Consider the following 17,188-nt stretch of genomic DNA (forward strand, 5'->3'; position numbering starts at 1 on the left):
TGACAGAATCCATGCCAGGATAATTTTTACACAGCATTATCCCTTGAAATTACTTATGTTTCATTTTTTCCCCTCCCTCCCTCCTCCCCCCCCCCCAAGATGGCAAGCAGTCCTATATATGTTAATTAAATAAAATAATTTTAAAAAAAGAATTGTATGTGATTTGAGACTTTGTGTAGAAAGAACACAGACATGCTGCAAAGAAAGTCCAAGTAGACGACAAAGAATGAAGAAAAGAAGATGTTAACAATCCTATGAACAAGGTGAAGGGCATGGCCTGTGGCCTATAAGTGCAACCATTATGTTAGTTTTTAAAACCTCACTCAACACGGATATGTTGAATTATTTAGACTATAAATATCCATGTTAAATACACTCTAATTGTAAAAGCATCAGTATTGATGCTTTTTTAATAATTAAGACCTTATCAGATAACTTTTTGCTATAGATTGAATTCGGATTTTTCATTGTTGCCTTAAATTGGGGTGTTTTGGAGGGTACATAAATGTAATTTTTGGTGTTTTTTTAACATGAAACCATGAATCTATTACTTATATTTGAAAAAATATGTAATAAATCAAACATGTTAGTTTCAAAGTTAAAAAAAAAAATCCCAACACAGGTACCAAGGCAATGATATCATCTAGGCTCTTGATGTAACCTAAATGGTAATGCTGGAGTCTTCTGACTCTGAATTTGACCCTCTTTTCATTTAACCAAAAATATTTGTTGGTAGAATGAAATTCAATATTTACTAGCTATTTTAAAAATATCTCCAAAGAGGTTTAGGACCATTAAATGTAAAAAAAAAAAAAAAAAATTTCCAAAGACTGGTACTCTGTAGGAAGCACTGTTATTTGACTTAGTCATGATAATGAAATTTGAAATGAAAAAAAAAAATCTGCTTCTCCTCTTAGGAAAAAATGAAAGTAGTATAAATATTCTTTGGGTCATGGCCATTTTTTCATCCATTTGAAAAACAAATGCCTGGGTATAATTCCAACAACTTATCATTTATGTCCATCTTGACTCAACTGTACTCACATTATGGTGAGTAAAGAACATAAGAGTTATTCTTTTAAAATAAGGTTAGAAAAGCATTATCTCTAGTCCTACTTTCATTGATCTAAAATTCTAGGATCTACTTAACTAATGTATAAGCTTTCTGAGGGTAGGAAGGGTATTTTTTTTTTCCATTTCCTGAAATGTTGCACATGATAAATTTAAGAGACAATTGAGTTTAGCAGAAAGACAGTTTACTTTGGAAACTCAAAAGACCTGAGCTCAAATACTGGCTCTGACATCCATCATCTATAATACTCAGCTTCTCTGAGGCTATTTTTCATTGATAAAATAGTCATACTTCACAGGATTTTTGTTTAAAAAGTACCTTAAAGGGAATAAAAACATATTTTAAATGTTTATTTCTTGCTTCTCGTTATGAATTAGAATAATGGATTTGAAAAGGAGGAAGATCTCCCATCAAGTTCCACTTGGACAATAATGAACTGTGTGACCATGGATGAATCATTTAGTCTCTTGGACAACTCCCTAAGATAAGTTATATAAATGTTTGTTGTTAGAGGTCCTTGAGGCACTGAATAATGGACTTGACTGAGTTTCACCAGCATCAGTAAAATATAAGATTTAAGTATTGCTCCCACCCCCATCCCCTTTGCAAGCAGGACGCTGTACTTTATGTAGGAAGGAGCCTTTGCTGTAAGAACTCCATTTGATACTGTACATAGGTGGCAAATGGCCAAATTAATTTTGGTGACAAACAGCCCTTGTATAAGGCCATACTTTGGCCAAAACCTGTTTTATACTGCCAAAAACATGTCAGAAGGAGCTGGAGGATTTGGGGCTGGCTCCAAAGTTTGAATGTTATGCAACTCCTTAAGAAAGGAGGGCCCCAGGCAAAATTACAACCCCGAGCCAGCCTGAAGGTCACTGCCATGGAGGAGGCCTGATACAAAGGAAGGACAAGAAGCAGATCAGAGTAATTATTACGAAAGATGCCAAAGGAGGAAACATGGTTTATAAGATAACACAGCCAATGTTGAGAAACTGGAGCTGAGGAAGAAGATAAACTACAGTGAGACAAAAGGGAACTTAGTTACCCCTTTCAACTGTTTTTACCAGACAGACAGAAAATGTCCTGAAAACATTTATTTTCTGCATTTTTGCGTACATTCTCCACAGGTACTGATGCCCTTAATAAGCCGATAGAAGGCCCTTTTTTTTTTTTCCTTCAGCTGATGCAAGCACATTTTTGATTCATCCCATCTAAATAAATCACTGTCCATCTGAAGCCCACAAGGGAAAAAAATGGATTAACCATCTCATATTATGACCATGAAAAGCCACATCTGCTTACCACATTTCTAATGATAAACAGCTGGTTACAGTTAGCTTTGTGGAACTGTGACTTTTCCTATTAACAACAGCAACAGCAGTAATAATAGCTAATAGGGCTTTGGGTTTATAAACAGCTCAGTGAAGATTACCTATTGTCATTTTACAGATTAGGCAACTGAGGCTGAGAGAAATTGAGAGAGATGGGACCAGGGTCCTACAGCTAGTAAGCATTTTAGGCAGGATTAAAACTCAGGACCTCTAGTCTCCAAGTGCAGTGCTCCATCCACCATGCTGCAATGGAGGAAAGATTAAATGAGTGGAGACTTTCTTGGTGAAGTCATTGAAATGATAATCATTCATGGTTGATCACTGATCTAAAACCAGGTTAATAATTAAACCCCATCCCTGTTTCCCAAACTTAGGGCCCTGGAATTATGGTCAAATTCCTTCACTCCTTCCGTCCCCCCATGCAGTTTAAGACCAAATCAGGATTATTGCTAGGTTCTGATCAGCGGTCTCATTTCTTGGGATATCTAGATTGGATGCTCAGTAGATATTTTTAAGATTCATGTCTAAAATTAAATACTTTTATCTTTCTTCCAGCCTCCCACCCCCTTCCTAACTTTCCAAATACCAGCATCTTTATGGTGGGGTCCTTATAGGATTCCAAACTTGGAATCATCCTCAACTCCCTCCCTCCATTTCATCTTCCATAGCCAATCTCTTGCCAAGGCCTGTCATTTAAAATATCCCCAAATACTCCCTCACCTCCTCTGCCACGACTGGGTGCAGACCATCAGCACCCATGCTGCCCACAGCGTTTTCTTGGTGGAAATATTGGAGTACTCTGCTATTTGTCCCCACAGTGGTTACGGCAGTTTAGGGGACTTGCCCAGAGTGACACAGCTAGTAAGTTTCTGAGGCTGGATGAACTCAGATCTTCCCGATTCGGGGTCCGGGGCTCTATCCAGCAAGTCATTTAGCTATTCCCCAACAGCTATCCTGTAATATTTCATAATTGTATAGTTTGCACCACAGTATGTAGACTGCGAAACTTGGGAGTCAGGGACTCATCTTCCTAAGTTCAAATCTGGACTCTAGCTGTGGGAGAGATACTTCACTGCTTGCCTTGGTTTCCTTATCTGTCAAATGAACTGGAAAAGGAAATAGCAAATCACTCCAGTATTTTTGCCAAGAAAAGCCTAAATGGGGTCCCAAAGAATCAGAGAGTTGATAATGACAAGTCTGTTGTTTTCCCTATTAGAATGAGCTCCTTAAGAAATAGCATTTATTTTTTTCCTTTACTTTCTAACTCCAATGGTGCAATATCTGGCACAAAGCTAGCACTTAATAAATTTTGATTGATCAAGCTATGCTGAATGTCTCCCAACCTTTTCAAATATGAACTCTCTTTTAACATAAAAAAAATTCTGATAATCCCTCCTTCTGACACTAGTTGTACTATTATCATGTTAATTTGAGAAAAGATAGGACTGGATATAGACTCTTTAAAAGAACTGCATAGACACTCAAGAATTTAAGGCCCACAGATCAAAAGGTGCTGATAGTCTTTAATGTAACTATGTGGTGCAGTGGATGGAGCACTGGGTCAAATCAGGAAGAGCAGAGTTCAAATCAAGCTTCAGCTAACTTCCTAGCTGACACAATCTCTGCCTCAATTTCCTTAATGGTAAAATGATTATGTCACCTACCTTCCAGGGTTCATTGAAGATCAAATATTTGTCAAGCACTTTTTTCAACTCTTAACATAGTGCCTGGCATATAGCAGGTGCTTAATAAGTGTTTTACTTTTTCTTTTTTGAAGTCTTTGCTGATTTCTCTTAGTTTCAAGCCTCCTTCTTCAATTACTTTTCTTTTACAAATAGGAGAATTTTACTATGTTAAACTCCTCCTTCAACCTTAAGATTCTCAACAGAACAAAGACTTAGAACACAAATACGTTGTGTTCAATTAAAACTTAAATCACCAAAATCACCCCGGTTGACGTTTAACTCAGTCAGCTGTTGTCATTTTTTCACAATATTATGAAGCAATTTGTCTCTTCTGCCCAATTCTCCTCCAAACCATTTCTTTCCCCCTATTTTTGGAAATTCCCTTTGTTCTAAAGCCTTTCCATGAAATTTTTCCAGATGAAATCCAATTATTTCTACTTACCATTATTCAAGCAAGCTATCATTACCATTGGGTCTTTCTACTTTCCCAACTAGATGGTTCTTAAGTATTCTGTACTTGCTTATATACTAAAAACATACTAAAATTTGAATGTTTGTCTAACAATTATCTTTTAAGGATAAAATGGACAAGCCCATAGAGCTAAATGTCTTGTGTACCAAAGTCAAATGCTCAGATTGTGCCTGAAATACTTTTCCTGGAGCAACAAATGTTTCTAGGATGCACCTTCTTCTTGGGGTATTAAATTTAAAACCTTAGTCCACTCTGGTTTGACTAATATTGGGATGCTTCTAAAAGGCCTCCTGGATGTGAAGTGTATGAATTAATAAAGGAATGGAAAGTGATTGAGGTTGTGTTATGTATAAAGTACTTGTTAAGTGCTGGAGAAAATTTTGAGGTAACTCCTGTTCTCAAGAAGTTCCCATTTTAATGTCTGGACATTTTCTCATTCTAGAATTACAATCACTTAAAACATAGGAGAAGAAAAAGAAGAAAAAAATACAGCCTTTTAAAATATTAAAGTTAGACCAAGAAATTTAGGACACACCTATTCATCAAAATGATTTATCTTCTGCACCCAGTTAAAACTAGCAAAATGAAAAGTATGAGAAAATAAAAAGAAAACCCCAAAATATACTTTAAACAAACCACAAAAGTATGTATTTCACCTCAAACAGCTGATCTCTATTGAATATAGATTTGCCTACATTTCCTCCAGGTCACCCAAGAAACTTTCAAGATTTCCTCTGTATTCCATTATCTGATTTAGGAAGGATTTCAAGGTCAAGAGCTGCTACTTCTCACCTCTTTCAAGTCATAAATCACCAAATGGAGGAAGAAGAGCTCACTTGCCTCATGATTTAGAATGGAGAGAAGCAAGCTGAGTGCTTGCAGAGAACTCTGCACATCAGCAAATGAACTTATTTGTTCCCTGCTCCTTTCTCTCTGAATCCAGAGGGCCAAATCACCCACATCCAAGCCACCTGTTGTCGATAGGTAAAGAAAAGCTTTTAAACTGGAGACAGATATTGTACAACTTCCGGAATTAGCCCAAGTTCTGGCAAGTCAAGAATCAGTCCAAGTTCAAATCATCAAATTCTATCTTAAACCCTTTTCTATAGCAGAGGATGTGGTAGCAGGAGGCAAATCAACATTTAGGGGATTCTTTTCCCTTCCTAGGATACAAATATATCCTCCATAGGGAAGAGGTGCTGAAATTAGGTTTTAGTCATACAAAATACCATAGGAAACATGTGTAACCCAGGGCTGGAGGAAGCCTCTTCCCAAGCCTTATTTACCTGTTTATTATATTATGTGAATTATATATTAACCTACCAATAATTATTAACATATTTATATGATATATAACATTCATATATCAAATGAATCAGAATGACCCAAACTGAAATACTGGAGCTAGATGGCATCTCAGGGATCCCATGGTCTAGGATACATCTGAGTAGGAATCCCTTCAAATGATCCAATGGGATCTGTATAGACCTTTGCACAGGGCTTGAAGGCCTCCAGCGACTAGGAACCCAACCCCTTCTAAGAGAGGCACCCCCAACCTCAGTGATGGAAAATAATCTAGATAGAGAATAGCACTAGATCTGGAGTCAACAAGATCTAATTTAAATGTAGCCTCACACAATATGTAATCCCAGACAAGTCACTCCACTCTGCCTCAGTTTGCCCATCTGTCAAATGAGTTGGAGAAGGAAATGACAAACCATTCCAGTGTCTCTGCCAAGAAAATCCCAAATGGGATCAGAATCAGACATGATGGGAATGACTGAACCACAGGAGAGGGAGAAAGAAGCCATTCTTCATGAACCATAAAGAGCTAATAGATTTAAATGAAGACAATCACCACTGGAAATAAGTGGAGCAAATTGAATTACTGGGTCTCTTTGCTCTTCCCAAACTGCCGGTTACCTAATCTCTGGATTTGTGTTATTAGCCATCCTACTTTCCGGTCCATCCTACTCCAGGATAGTGGATGTGTTTTCCCTTTCCAGAACAGAGCCCTGGGGCAAGCTGCACATAAACATGACAATCTAAAATGTTTTAAGCATTACTCCACCCAATGGTGTCATCAAGAAGCCTCACACCCTCCTGACCCCCATGGTGGAGGCCACGGTACAGACAGAAATCTATTTGCTGAATTCAAATTACTTAGGGATATTCATTTTCTAGTTAGGAGAACAAATTCCAATGAGAAGGTTACTAGCATTCTGGGAATAAGAAGCCAGATCAGGCAGAGAAGAAAGAGGCAGAAATGAAATATACGGTCTGTTTTTCTTCCCTACTCCCTCTGCCCCTCCCCCAAATCTTTGGTCTCTGTCCAACACTCTGCTGGTAAATGAATGAGGAAACACTGTTAAGAGAGCTCACTTCCCAAAGTAATGTTTATATACTGGCATTTAAAAAGTTAACTCTGGGAAGGCCAGAAACTTTCATTTTCAGAAAAAAGCCCGTCTTAGTCAGTTTGGGAGCTGAACCCCAGACTGGAGTGAAACCCACCCGGCTCTCTCGGGAGCCTCACCAGCCTGCGGTAAGCGAGCACCGGGAGCCAAGGCGTCCCTTTTTGCAGAAGGACCTTGCAAGATGAAGCGGCTGAGAGTCGACAGAGGCAGGAGGACTCTGCACTCTCAACCTTCCTGTAAGAGCCGAGGCAGCCCTCTTCTGCAGGGAAGAGGGGGCCCAGAGAGTCCCTTCATCAGGACCACAAAGCCTGCACTCGTGCACACTGGTCACAACTTGAGCTTGAGATGCAAGTCTTGACCTTGTCTTCTGGCAGCTAAAAAAGGAGGGCAAATAACATTCGTGATGGCAGAGCCCTAAAGAATAACTTTGTTTTATTATCATGATTTCTAGGAAAAGAACAGGTCAGCCAGTTCAGGGAAGGAACCACACAGCTCCACTTAAGTTCCAAATTTCTTTCTTTTGATGGGTGGTGGAAGCTGAGCAATGATGTCTTCCAAAGGCCGTTCCACTGCCACCAATGTGCCTTCATCCAACAGGTCCATGAAGAGGAGGGGCTGCAAGTCATAGAGAGGACAATGATCCCGAGGGAAGCTCCCACCAGCCCCGTCAAAAGGAGCCCACCTAGTGAAATGTCTCCCAAGATTCCTCCTGCCCTAGGACTGAACCAATTCCTCCCAAGACTAAAATGTCAGCTGTGGGGCACAGATTTACCCATAAGGGATTGCTCCCATTGAAATTTCGCCAGGTGAGAGGCAGCTGGTGGCCCAGCAGAGAAATGTGCTGGGCTTGGAGTCAGGAAGGCCCGAGTTCAAATTTTACCTCACTTAGGGAAATGTGAACTGAACAAGTCACTTAATCTCTGCCTACTTCCTCAACTGTTAAGTGGGAATACATGCCAGCCATCTGCCTGGTGACTTGGACAAAGTCAATGAACCTTTTTGGGGCTCAGTGTCCTTGTCTTTTAGTTACAGAACTCTGAGCTCCCTCCTAGCTCCAAATTGAGGATCCCAAGAGGATATACCTACTAGAGAAAATTAAATGTTAACTGAGGAAGAAAACACCTTTGTCTGAGTTGTAAGGAGCCTTGGCGGAGGTAGACGGAAATCCTTAACTTCTTGGTTGCACAGGTATCGGACTCTGTGCCTAGCACTGGCTCACTGCAGGCCTCTAAAAAAAGTTCCTTTTTCCTATCCCAAGACCGCCAACTTTAAAAGGACTACATTAAGATAGATGCAACATCTACAACACCTTTAATTGAGGGCTTTGAGGCTTTTAGCCTTTGTACCACTCAGATACAAAGAAGCCAAAAATAAATAAAATAAAATTTAAATAAATAATTAAATAAATGAATTCCCGATCCTCCAGACAGTTTAAAAGGAGGGGGACGGACTGGATGATCTCGGAAGTTCCTTTTGCCCTAGGACCCTGAAATCTCACGTCTTGGAATAGTGTGTCAGGGTTTTGCTGCCTGGACTACAGCATCTTTACTTTCTTCATTAAATCATTAGCGCCCCAGCCTGGAGTCACTGCCCTGAAGAGACTCACCTGAAATTTCTTAGAGATCTTGAAGGCGTGGGCATGGCGCCTTCTGACGTTTTCAGAGGCCTCCCGTAAGGAAAGCTGATTGAACAAGGGAGTTTTGTCATCTGGAAGTGGCTAAAGACCAAAAAAAAAAAAAAAAAAAAAAAAGCAATACATGTCAAGCCTTCATTATTCTTAGTTTCTGCTCGTCATCTCCTGAACAGGTCGGTGACCACACTGAATGTTAATGACCCAACGGTCACATGCTTCTGGCCCCTCTTCCCAGGCTGTGCCTGAGAATGGCCGGACCCCCTAATCAGATCAAAGGTCAGCCTGGCCAGGGACCCTGTCAGGGAGAAAACTAGCGACCCCATGCTGCTGCCCCCCGGGAGAACCTGGGCGATCTCCTTGGGACCTAGCTGGGTCTGGGCCCAGCGGGGGAGTCCTTCCGGTCTCGCTCCCCTCCTGAGGCACTTGCCAGCCAGCTCTCCCACACGAGAGCCCCCCTCAGCCCCGGAGGCGGGCCTCTCACAGAAGTTGTAGTGAGCCACTCATTCCTGGCCATCTGCTTCCCCCACGTACCCCTCCCCCCCCGCCCGTGTTCACAGACACGACAAACCCCCGCCATGTGCTTCGAGCTTGCTCATGTGATGAGCACTATTTGCAGAATACCGGGCCGAGGGGCGGGCGTCTCCTTGAGAAAAGCGTGCCAGTGGGATGACTCAAGGCGGCAGCTGGCTGCGCCCGAAATACAGCCCAGCCCGCCTAAACCCTGGGGATGCAAAAGAGCATTCTGGGAGGCGGATTTCACAGCTCTGCTCGGCTATCCCAGCCATCTGCCTCTCACTAAGAAGGCTGTGAGGTTTCCAATTCCAGCAGCCGGAGAGCGTCCCTCGGGGTCACCCCGGGCCAAGCCAGTCCTGTCCAAGACATTAAAACCCTGCTCTGGTTTGCCCCCAGAAGGAGCCAGCTCAGCAAAAAAGCAAACCCAAGCTCTTTGCATTTACCCAGCAATCTCCAGGGCGTTCAGTCAAGTATCACTGCATCTGGCCCGTCCTGGGCCCCTTTTCGTAGGTGGGCAAAGAAGCTCGTGAAGGAAGGGAGGGACTCACCATGGACTTATCAATGATGCAGAACATGTAGGTGTCATGGAGGAGGATGTGGGTGGGCTTCTGGGGGTGGAAAGCGATGTGGGTGATGGGTGTGTCCCTCTCTAGCCAGAGGTAGTGCAGCCCCTGCTTCTGAACCTTCCGGCTCCAATCTGTGTACTGTTTTTGGGGGATGCTGAATTCAAAGATCTGGAAAAGAGCACGAGAAAAGAATCAAGCTTAGTCCTAATGAAGGACCCTGCACTTCCCTGGGTGCAAATCACAAAGAACTCAGACACCCGTGCAGAGTGGAGAAACGTCCCGAGTCCGAGCCCTTTGATGGTGGATGCTGAGGAAATGGGAGGGGCCCACCCGCTCCGCAGGGGGCGCTAAGAAGGCCACAAGGGCTCTGGCTTTGCTGACCATTCAGTCTGCCCCCCGAGACAGCCAAACAGGAGGAAATTCGGATAGGATAAGGAGCAGCCATTTCAGAGAGCGCTCCCTCCCCCACCAGCCACCTAAGAATGAGTGTGGTCCGGAGGGCCGCCCCCATCACCGAGCCCTTTTGTGACATGAGCCAGTAATTTAACTTTCCTGCGTCTACGTTTGTCAAACACCAAGTGGTTGAAGAAGCAGGGATGGTGCAAAGTGAGGGAAGGGCTGAGATGGTCTCCCAAATCCTGCCCTATCTCATGCTCACCGATGCCGCACTCCAAGCCCACGGCCTATCTGTCCGCCACCAGGCCCCCCACGGGGTCAGCGCTGACCACCCCAGCCTCCCCGCCCCCAGGGGTCTCCCACCTGTTGGTCTGCGTGCGCGATCACCAGGTTGTTGGTACCAGGTGCGATGGCCAGGGCTGTCACGGGGAAGTTGTAAGCAGGCACTGTGCAGTGAGGCTGAGGAAGACAAAGAGAAGGAGGCGGGAAGCGGCGTGAATGCCCTGCGCTCTCACTGCTCTGAAACCCCTGCCTGGATTCCGGCGCAGACCCCCATCCTGGGAGGCATCAGTCGGGGGCTGGACATGAGACACAGCCACGTGCAGCTAAAGGCTGACTTTCTTAGACTTGGCTTGAATTGTCCCTAAATTCTGCTCCCTGAGGTTCCGTGGGAGATGTGGGCAGAGCCGGCCCGAGTGTGGAAGACCTGGATCAGGCCCCACTTCTGCCAGATACTGGCTGTGTGACCCTGGCCAGGTCACTTCGCTGCTCAAGGGCCCCTGGGCAGCCCACCACCAAAGACTCCTAAGTTGCACCAATAAAATCCTAGGTCTAGACCAAAAATAAATTTATAATTAAAAACAAATCTTGAACCCACCTTCAGATGCTTCAAATCATAGACACTGACTCCATTACTGGGGCCGGCTGCAGCTAACCAGCTCCCATCTGGGCTCGCTGCCAGCAGAGTCGTGGCCTCCGATGTCCCTGTGAAGAGAGAAGAGCTTGAAGGAATCTCTCACTTCTCCAGTGAACTCTGCTCCCTTATGCCCAGGGAAAATTGCATTTCCCACGAATTCTGCAAATATATCTTCCAGGCTGGCCAGAGGGAGAAAAGAGAAACTGACCCAAGGGGGCAGAGACAAGCTCCCTGAAACCCATACTGGCACCCCAGTGTCATATAGATCAATTGTGAAAATGCAAGTGGACAATTTTAACCAACTCCTTTCCCACCACTTTTTTTTTTTTAAATGAGTAGCAAACAAGTATTCAATTCTATTGACTTGAAGTATCACCAGTCATTTCCATGTCCAACTCTCTGTGACCCCAATTTTTTTTTTTTGATAGAGATGCTTGGTCCTTCCCTAGCCCCTTTTACAAAGGAGGAAACTGAGGCAGGCAGGGCCAGAGTCACACAGCTGGTGAGCATCCGAGGACCAGACTTGATCTCAAGAAGGAAGCTTCCTGACTGAGCCCAGCCCTCTTCACACTAGGCTGTCATCAGGCAGCCCTGACTTCAGCTTTACTTTTATTCAGACCATATACAATTAATACAAAAGCATCAACTCTGCAATGAGTTACAGTGAAAGAGAAGGTGGAATAATGCACGAATTAGGCAATAATGCAAAATGACAAATGTCAAACCGTGTCGCCTCAATAATGCTTCAGAATTTTGAGGAGAGGAATTATGGGTGATCAATTTATGAAGGAACTTTACAGAGGGAGGAGAGTCACACAGTTAGGAGGCCCTCCTGACTCAGGCTGGCACCCTGTCCCCCTCTGTACTCCCTATCTGGCTGTCCTTTGATGTGCACATCTGATGGGGTCCCTTGGGCCCCCTCCCCATAGCCTCCAACCCTCATCTCCAGCCTTACTGCATGGGCTTCCACATACCCTGAAATCTGCCCAACTAGACCCCGGCCCTTTGCCCCGGAGCCCCCAAAGGTGGGCTATGATCTCTTCTTTCCAGTGGTTCATTAGACTCCTCCTCTCCTCCTACAGGGAACCCTTTCTGATCCCAACTCTGGGGCCTTCCCTCACAGATCAACTTCTATTAACCACTTTGTTCCTATTCTCTGTGCATTCACACCCCACCCCTACTAGAACGGACGCTCCCCCATGAGCGAGAACTTTTCACTCATGTACTTGCACTGGGCAGGGCGAGCACAGTTGCTTGTTGGCCAATCTGGCTTCCAGGGCTCTTGGCAATCTGGTCAGTCCCATACTGACCCTTTGACGTGCCTTAGGCTTCCCTGTGTTTCACTTCCAGCCGCCAGACCTTTCCCCCCTTTTCCTCCCATCCAATGCTCCTTCTGCCAGTCCTCCATACCCACAATGTGCTCCCTCCTCTTAGAATTCTCTTTCCTTCAAAACTCTGGTGCCGTCTTCCACAGAAAGATGTTCCTGATTGCTTCCTCTAATGCCTTACCCCCACCACACCTTGTACTGACTCTGTTTATATACATGTGAATAAATGTGTTCCCCAATAAACCGCAAACTCCTTGAGGGCAGAGACTTGTATTTGTGTATACCTGGTACCTATCAACCATGCCCAGTTCAAAGCAAGTGTTTGCTGACGGATAAAGGTTAGACTACAAACAGAGGAACCAGAAAGAGATTATTCACAGGTTGAGTAAATGGAAAGGAGGTGCTGAGGATTGTTAATATTATTAATAAATGGTCAGATGAGGTTGGGCTGAAGAGATTTGGTGATGGCTGGGTTCTGAATGACAGAAGAATGTGAATTTGGGGTACATCGTAGGGGCTCCTATTGTTGTTTGGCTTAATAGAAATCATAGGTTTTTAGGTTTACTGGCCCCACCCAGATTGGGAAGAAAAACAAGGAATCTCAATCAACTACAAAATGGATGATCAGCCCTTTAAATCGTCCCTGCTGTCACACCTACCTACCCATGGTTTAAACAAAGTCATGGCTGCAAGAGGGGACCAGAGGGGGCCTCCAGAACTCTCCAGTCCTGCCCTCTGCCCCCCTTGGGAAGCCAGACCCCAAGCAGCATGCTCCTGCTGTTTCCTTTCCTGTATACATCACTAACAATCTCATAACACGTCCTGCCAGGTGTGTGAAATAGGATGTGGGTGAAAATGGAGCGGGTCTGAGCAGCCATTTCGGAAGACCGAGCCAGAGGTCCTGCAGGACAGGCCATCTACTGAGTGAAGCACTGTGGGAAGCAGTTAAAGAAGGTCAGAGGCCACTGCTTTTCTCCCTAAACTTAAATGAGCTCATGAGTGTAACAGTTATTGAGTAAAACCAGTACACAACAAAAAACAACCACCACCGTGGTGCAAAGGAAGAGCTTTGCATCAACTTAACTTTTCCTTTGGTTGAATCATGGAAGGAAAAAAAACCCACTGAGGAAGAAGGGAGAATGCTGCGGAATCTGTCCAATTCAGTCTCCATTCAGCAGAAATCTCCTCCCCCTCTAAATTGCAACCATCTGGGTGAGTGCTGGGGGGATGGAGCAGGGAGGGGCCCACAACATCTGGGACAGTGAGGAGTAGAAATGGGAAGAATTCTGACCATGCTCAAGCCAGCAACCAATCCTCACCTGACTGAGGAGGGAAGGTGTGCAGGTGTTTCAAGCTCCCCTCTGACAGCTGGATCACATGGAGAGAACCTTGGTTGGAGGCCACAAACAACTTTGTGGAGTCTGCAGAGAACAGAATCTGGAGGGCAGAATTCAGGAGCTTGGGCACTTTTGAAACCTGAGAGCAGGCAAAAAGTAAGAGTCAGCAATCCATTCTCTAGAATTTCCACATCTGAAATAATACTTGGAAAGAAAAACTTTGCCACAGCCAATGAACTTCAAGATTTCCACAATGTATCTCGCCCTGAGGTGAGGCACCTGTTACATGCTAGAGCGTCCCTCTGCTAATTCATACTTGTCCTTCCTCAACTCTTTTGTCAAATGCTATCCTTAAGAGCTAGATGAGAATCTTGGCTCCACAATTCACTTGCAGACCAGCGGTTCCTAACTTGGGAGTCTCTGATGTTTTAAAAAACACTTTGAGGACGGTATTTTCTTTTGTAATCCCATGTATTTTATTTTGTGCCATTTAAAAACATTATTCTGAGGGGTCCATTGGCTTCCCCAGATGGTCAAAGGGCTCATGACATAAACATGTTAGGAAGCCCAATCTAGCGTGCTCTGGGGCATGTCACCACTCACAACAGAATGGGAATCATGGAAACATGACTGAATAAAGGAATGAAACAGCACTGAGTAACCTAACTAGGGATCAGGAGCATGAATACAGAGTTGGAATGGAACTCAAGACAAGTAGCACTGATTAAACAACTACTGTGTGCCAGGCACCTAAGCCCCATCTGTAAAAATGAGGAGTCCGAAGGAGCTAAGGGGCTCACCCGGAACTTTAGGCCTCCTGGGACTTAGCCCCAGGTTCTCCAATGAGAAGGATCTCTCCTTGTTTCCCCTAGCTTCCCATAAAAATATTCCTGGCCTGAATCATATCATGGGGAGGCTATAAAAACAAATGAGAAAATAAGGAGGGTAAAAAGTCTTTATGTAGATGGTGGAGGAAGAGAAAGTGGAGGATGACAATGATGAAAATAAAGAGGGGGAAGACAGGAAGAGACCCGAAGGGCTTCTCAGGGCCTCAGATGCCCACCAACATGCATAGGGCATCTCAAGGAGCCTGATAAGAAAGCCCACGATTCAAAGGTGGGGATTCCAACAAGACAAAGGTGTAGGGTTGAATCTCACTTACCCTTTTGATGCTCACACTGTTATTTTCATAATTCATCCGGTAAAGATAAAATCTAGAAGCTGTAGAATAAGCTATCCAGCTTCCACATGGGGAAATACAGCTACAACAGATATTCTCAGGCCCCTGAGAATGGAAGAATCAGAGAAGACATTAAATAAAATGGTAACAGAAGGCTCACCTTGGCTTGGGGGCGCCTCAAGGAACTATCACTTGATCCCAACAAAGGGTCATTGCAGTTGGGAGGTCAAGACTTCTCAGGCAAAAAAAGAGGCTTGAAAATCCCAGCAGCGCTGCTCCCCCAGCATCCAACAAAATGCACCGTTTCCCCTCGTTTGGGTAAAGAAGGTGGAGGTGGAGGTGGAGGGAGTAAATCAGAAAGAGGCCAGATCACTAACACATGCTTGCTGAATGAATGAATTCCTATCTCCTGTTGCAGAGGGGATTCCTGTAGAGTAATAGAGGAGGCCCGAAATCCCTTCCAACACTAAAATTCTATGGTTTTGGGAGGCTTTTAGAGCCATTTACTTTATGTTTTGGTAGTTATAAATATACTTTAAAGAATGATACTATTTGAAATGTAACTGGTGAAAACTATTCAATACCATTTTCTATGACTATAATGCATTCCATTACTGGGTTCAACAAACTGCACTGTTGCATGGGATTAAATGCTATCCTTCCACAAGCACCTACTAATCACGTAGCAGGCTCTGGGCCAGAGATGGGGACGCCGGGCTTAAACAATGAGGGACATAAACACAACTCACATAGAAACAAACACCAGGCCAACGGGCTTGGGATGGGGTGGAACGAAGAGGATTAGTCCCTGGGGACCGGGAAGGTTTTATGCAGGAGGAGGAAACGAAAGAAGAGGAAACGAAGAAGGACTCTGCGAAGGAATGTGGCGTTCTCTGCCAGGTCTGGTGGGGCGAGGCCTCCCCTGCATGGGGGGCAGTCAGGGAAAAGGTGCAGAAAGCATGGAAGGGCAAAGGCCAGTCTGCAGGAGTGCAAAGTGGGGGGAGGGCAGGAGTGACCAACGGAAAAGCTGGCTGGAGCCAGGCCGTGAAAGGCTTTGAAGGCCACACAAAGCAACAGGGGAGTGACCTGGGCAGGCTCTGGGAAAGTCACCCTGGCAGCGGCAAAGGGGAGAGAACACAGCCGGAGATGATTCACAGGTTATCCCCATAGCATCCGGGTGAGAGAGGAGGGACCCAAAGTGGGCTGGGGACATCTGAGTGTGCAGAAGGACGAGGGCAAACGAGGGGAGCCCAGCAGGTGAGAGAGGAGTCAGGGCTGCCACAAAATTACCTGAGGATCAATGTAAATGACACTGAATGAATGTAAACCAGCTTGCAGGAAAACCTGCCAGGGACTGCAACCAACTGCAGCCCCCCCTTTCCCCTCAGGGACCTTGGACAACTCCAGCACCCCCCCCCTCAGGTCTGATTCTATCCAATACCAGATCAGGAGAAAAGGGCAGGGCGGGGATCCACGACAGGGTGCTCCTACAGCCAGGCCCAGTCCTGGGAGTAAAGCCCCAAACCCTCCCAAGCCTACACCTAGCTTCCTGGGGAGCCCGCCCGCTCGGTGGGCCTGTTCCTTGGGCAGAGTGCCTGCTTACAGTGCGACAGCTTCGAGGGCTAAGGCTCGCTATGTCATTTTGGTAAAGACAAGGTAACCAAACCTGCAGAGACCCAGAAGGCCCAACAGCAAGGGTGCAGAAAGAAAGGGCCAAGACCAAGCCCCCGGGGAGAGAGTCCCCCAGTCAGGGGCTGCAGAGAGCTCAGGAGGGGCCCAGAACCGGGAGGGTTGGAGGCTGGACTTAATGATGAGCTCAGAGCCAGACTGCACAGGACTGAGGGAGCGGAGCCCACAGGCAAAGAGGGGAGCTTTTCCAAGATAGAGGCCAATTGGGTGAACTCTCATGCTGTAGAGAAAAAGCTCATAGACAAACAGATCTGAGAGAAAGAGGGAAGGACTGTGGGAGCTTTCTGGGGACAGGACACATCGAAGTCAGTTGGCTCTGGTACACCACAGTGTCAAAGAAACAGAGGTCACACCTTGCCATTGATAAACCAGCTAACTGCACAGAGATGGCACTCAGTCTGTATTTGTTGGATGAACCAGTGAATCAATTAATGAATTACACGTAAAATGAGGTAATTTCCTACCCTGTATTTCTGGCCATGTGCATTAAGCTTAAGCTGTTTCTTACCTTTTTTTTAAGCTGTAGCAAATGTTCTGCATTTCTAGAGAGTGGAAGGATGTCCTCATTCTTTCCTGGAACAAGAAATTCCACTAAGGATTTCCCTCTTAATGAAGTTACTCCCCACAGGATTGAAGTACACTTTCCTCCCTCA

General features: G+C 45.0%; 1 protein-coding gene across 2 annotated transcripts in view; it reads right to left on the reverse strand.

The window, feature by feature from the left end:
* Positions 1-7,392: 7,392 nt before the first annotated feature.
* Positions 7,393-17,188, reverse strand: part of UTP4 (UTP4 small subunit processome component) — a 30,898-nt gene continuing 21,102 nt past the window's right edge. The window contains exons 9-16 of one of the 2 annotated variants that reach the window (XM_051974722.1): positions 17,044-17,108; positions 14,829-14,951; positions 13,649-13,805; positions 10,963-11,069; positions 10,449-10,544; positions 9,672-9,857; positions 8,584-8,694; positions 7,393-7,592 (exon numbers count right to left, since the gene is read on the reverse strand). In XM_051974722.1, coding sequence (XP_051830682.1) covers positions 7,476-7,592; positions 8,584-8,694; positions 9,672-9,857; positions 10,449-10,544; positions 10,963-11,069; positions 13,649-13,805; positions 14,829-14,951; positions 17,044-17,108 — 962 coding nt within the window. In that variant the 3' untranslated portion in view covers positions 7,393-7,475. Of the gene's footprint in view, positions 7,593-8,583; positions 8,695-9,192; positions 9,480-9,671; positions 9,858-10,448; positions 10,545-10,962; positions 11,070-13,648; positions 13,806-14,828; positions 14,952-17,043; positions 17,109-17,188 lie in introns of those variants that run through there. The other variant, XM_051974723.1, reaches the window with a different exon arrangement.

The sequence above is a fragment of the Antechinus flavipes genome, chromosome 2 (assembly GCF_016432865.1).
Source record: "Antechinus flavipes isolate AdamAnt ecotype Samford, QLD, Australia chromosome 2, AdamAnt_v2, whole genome shotgun sequence".
In the NCBI taxonomy this organism is placed as follows: domain Eukaryota; kingdom Metazoa; phylum Chordata; class Mammalia; order Dasyuromorphia; family Dasyuridae; genus Antechinus; species Antechinus flavipes.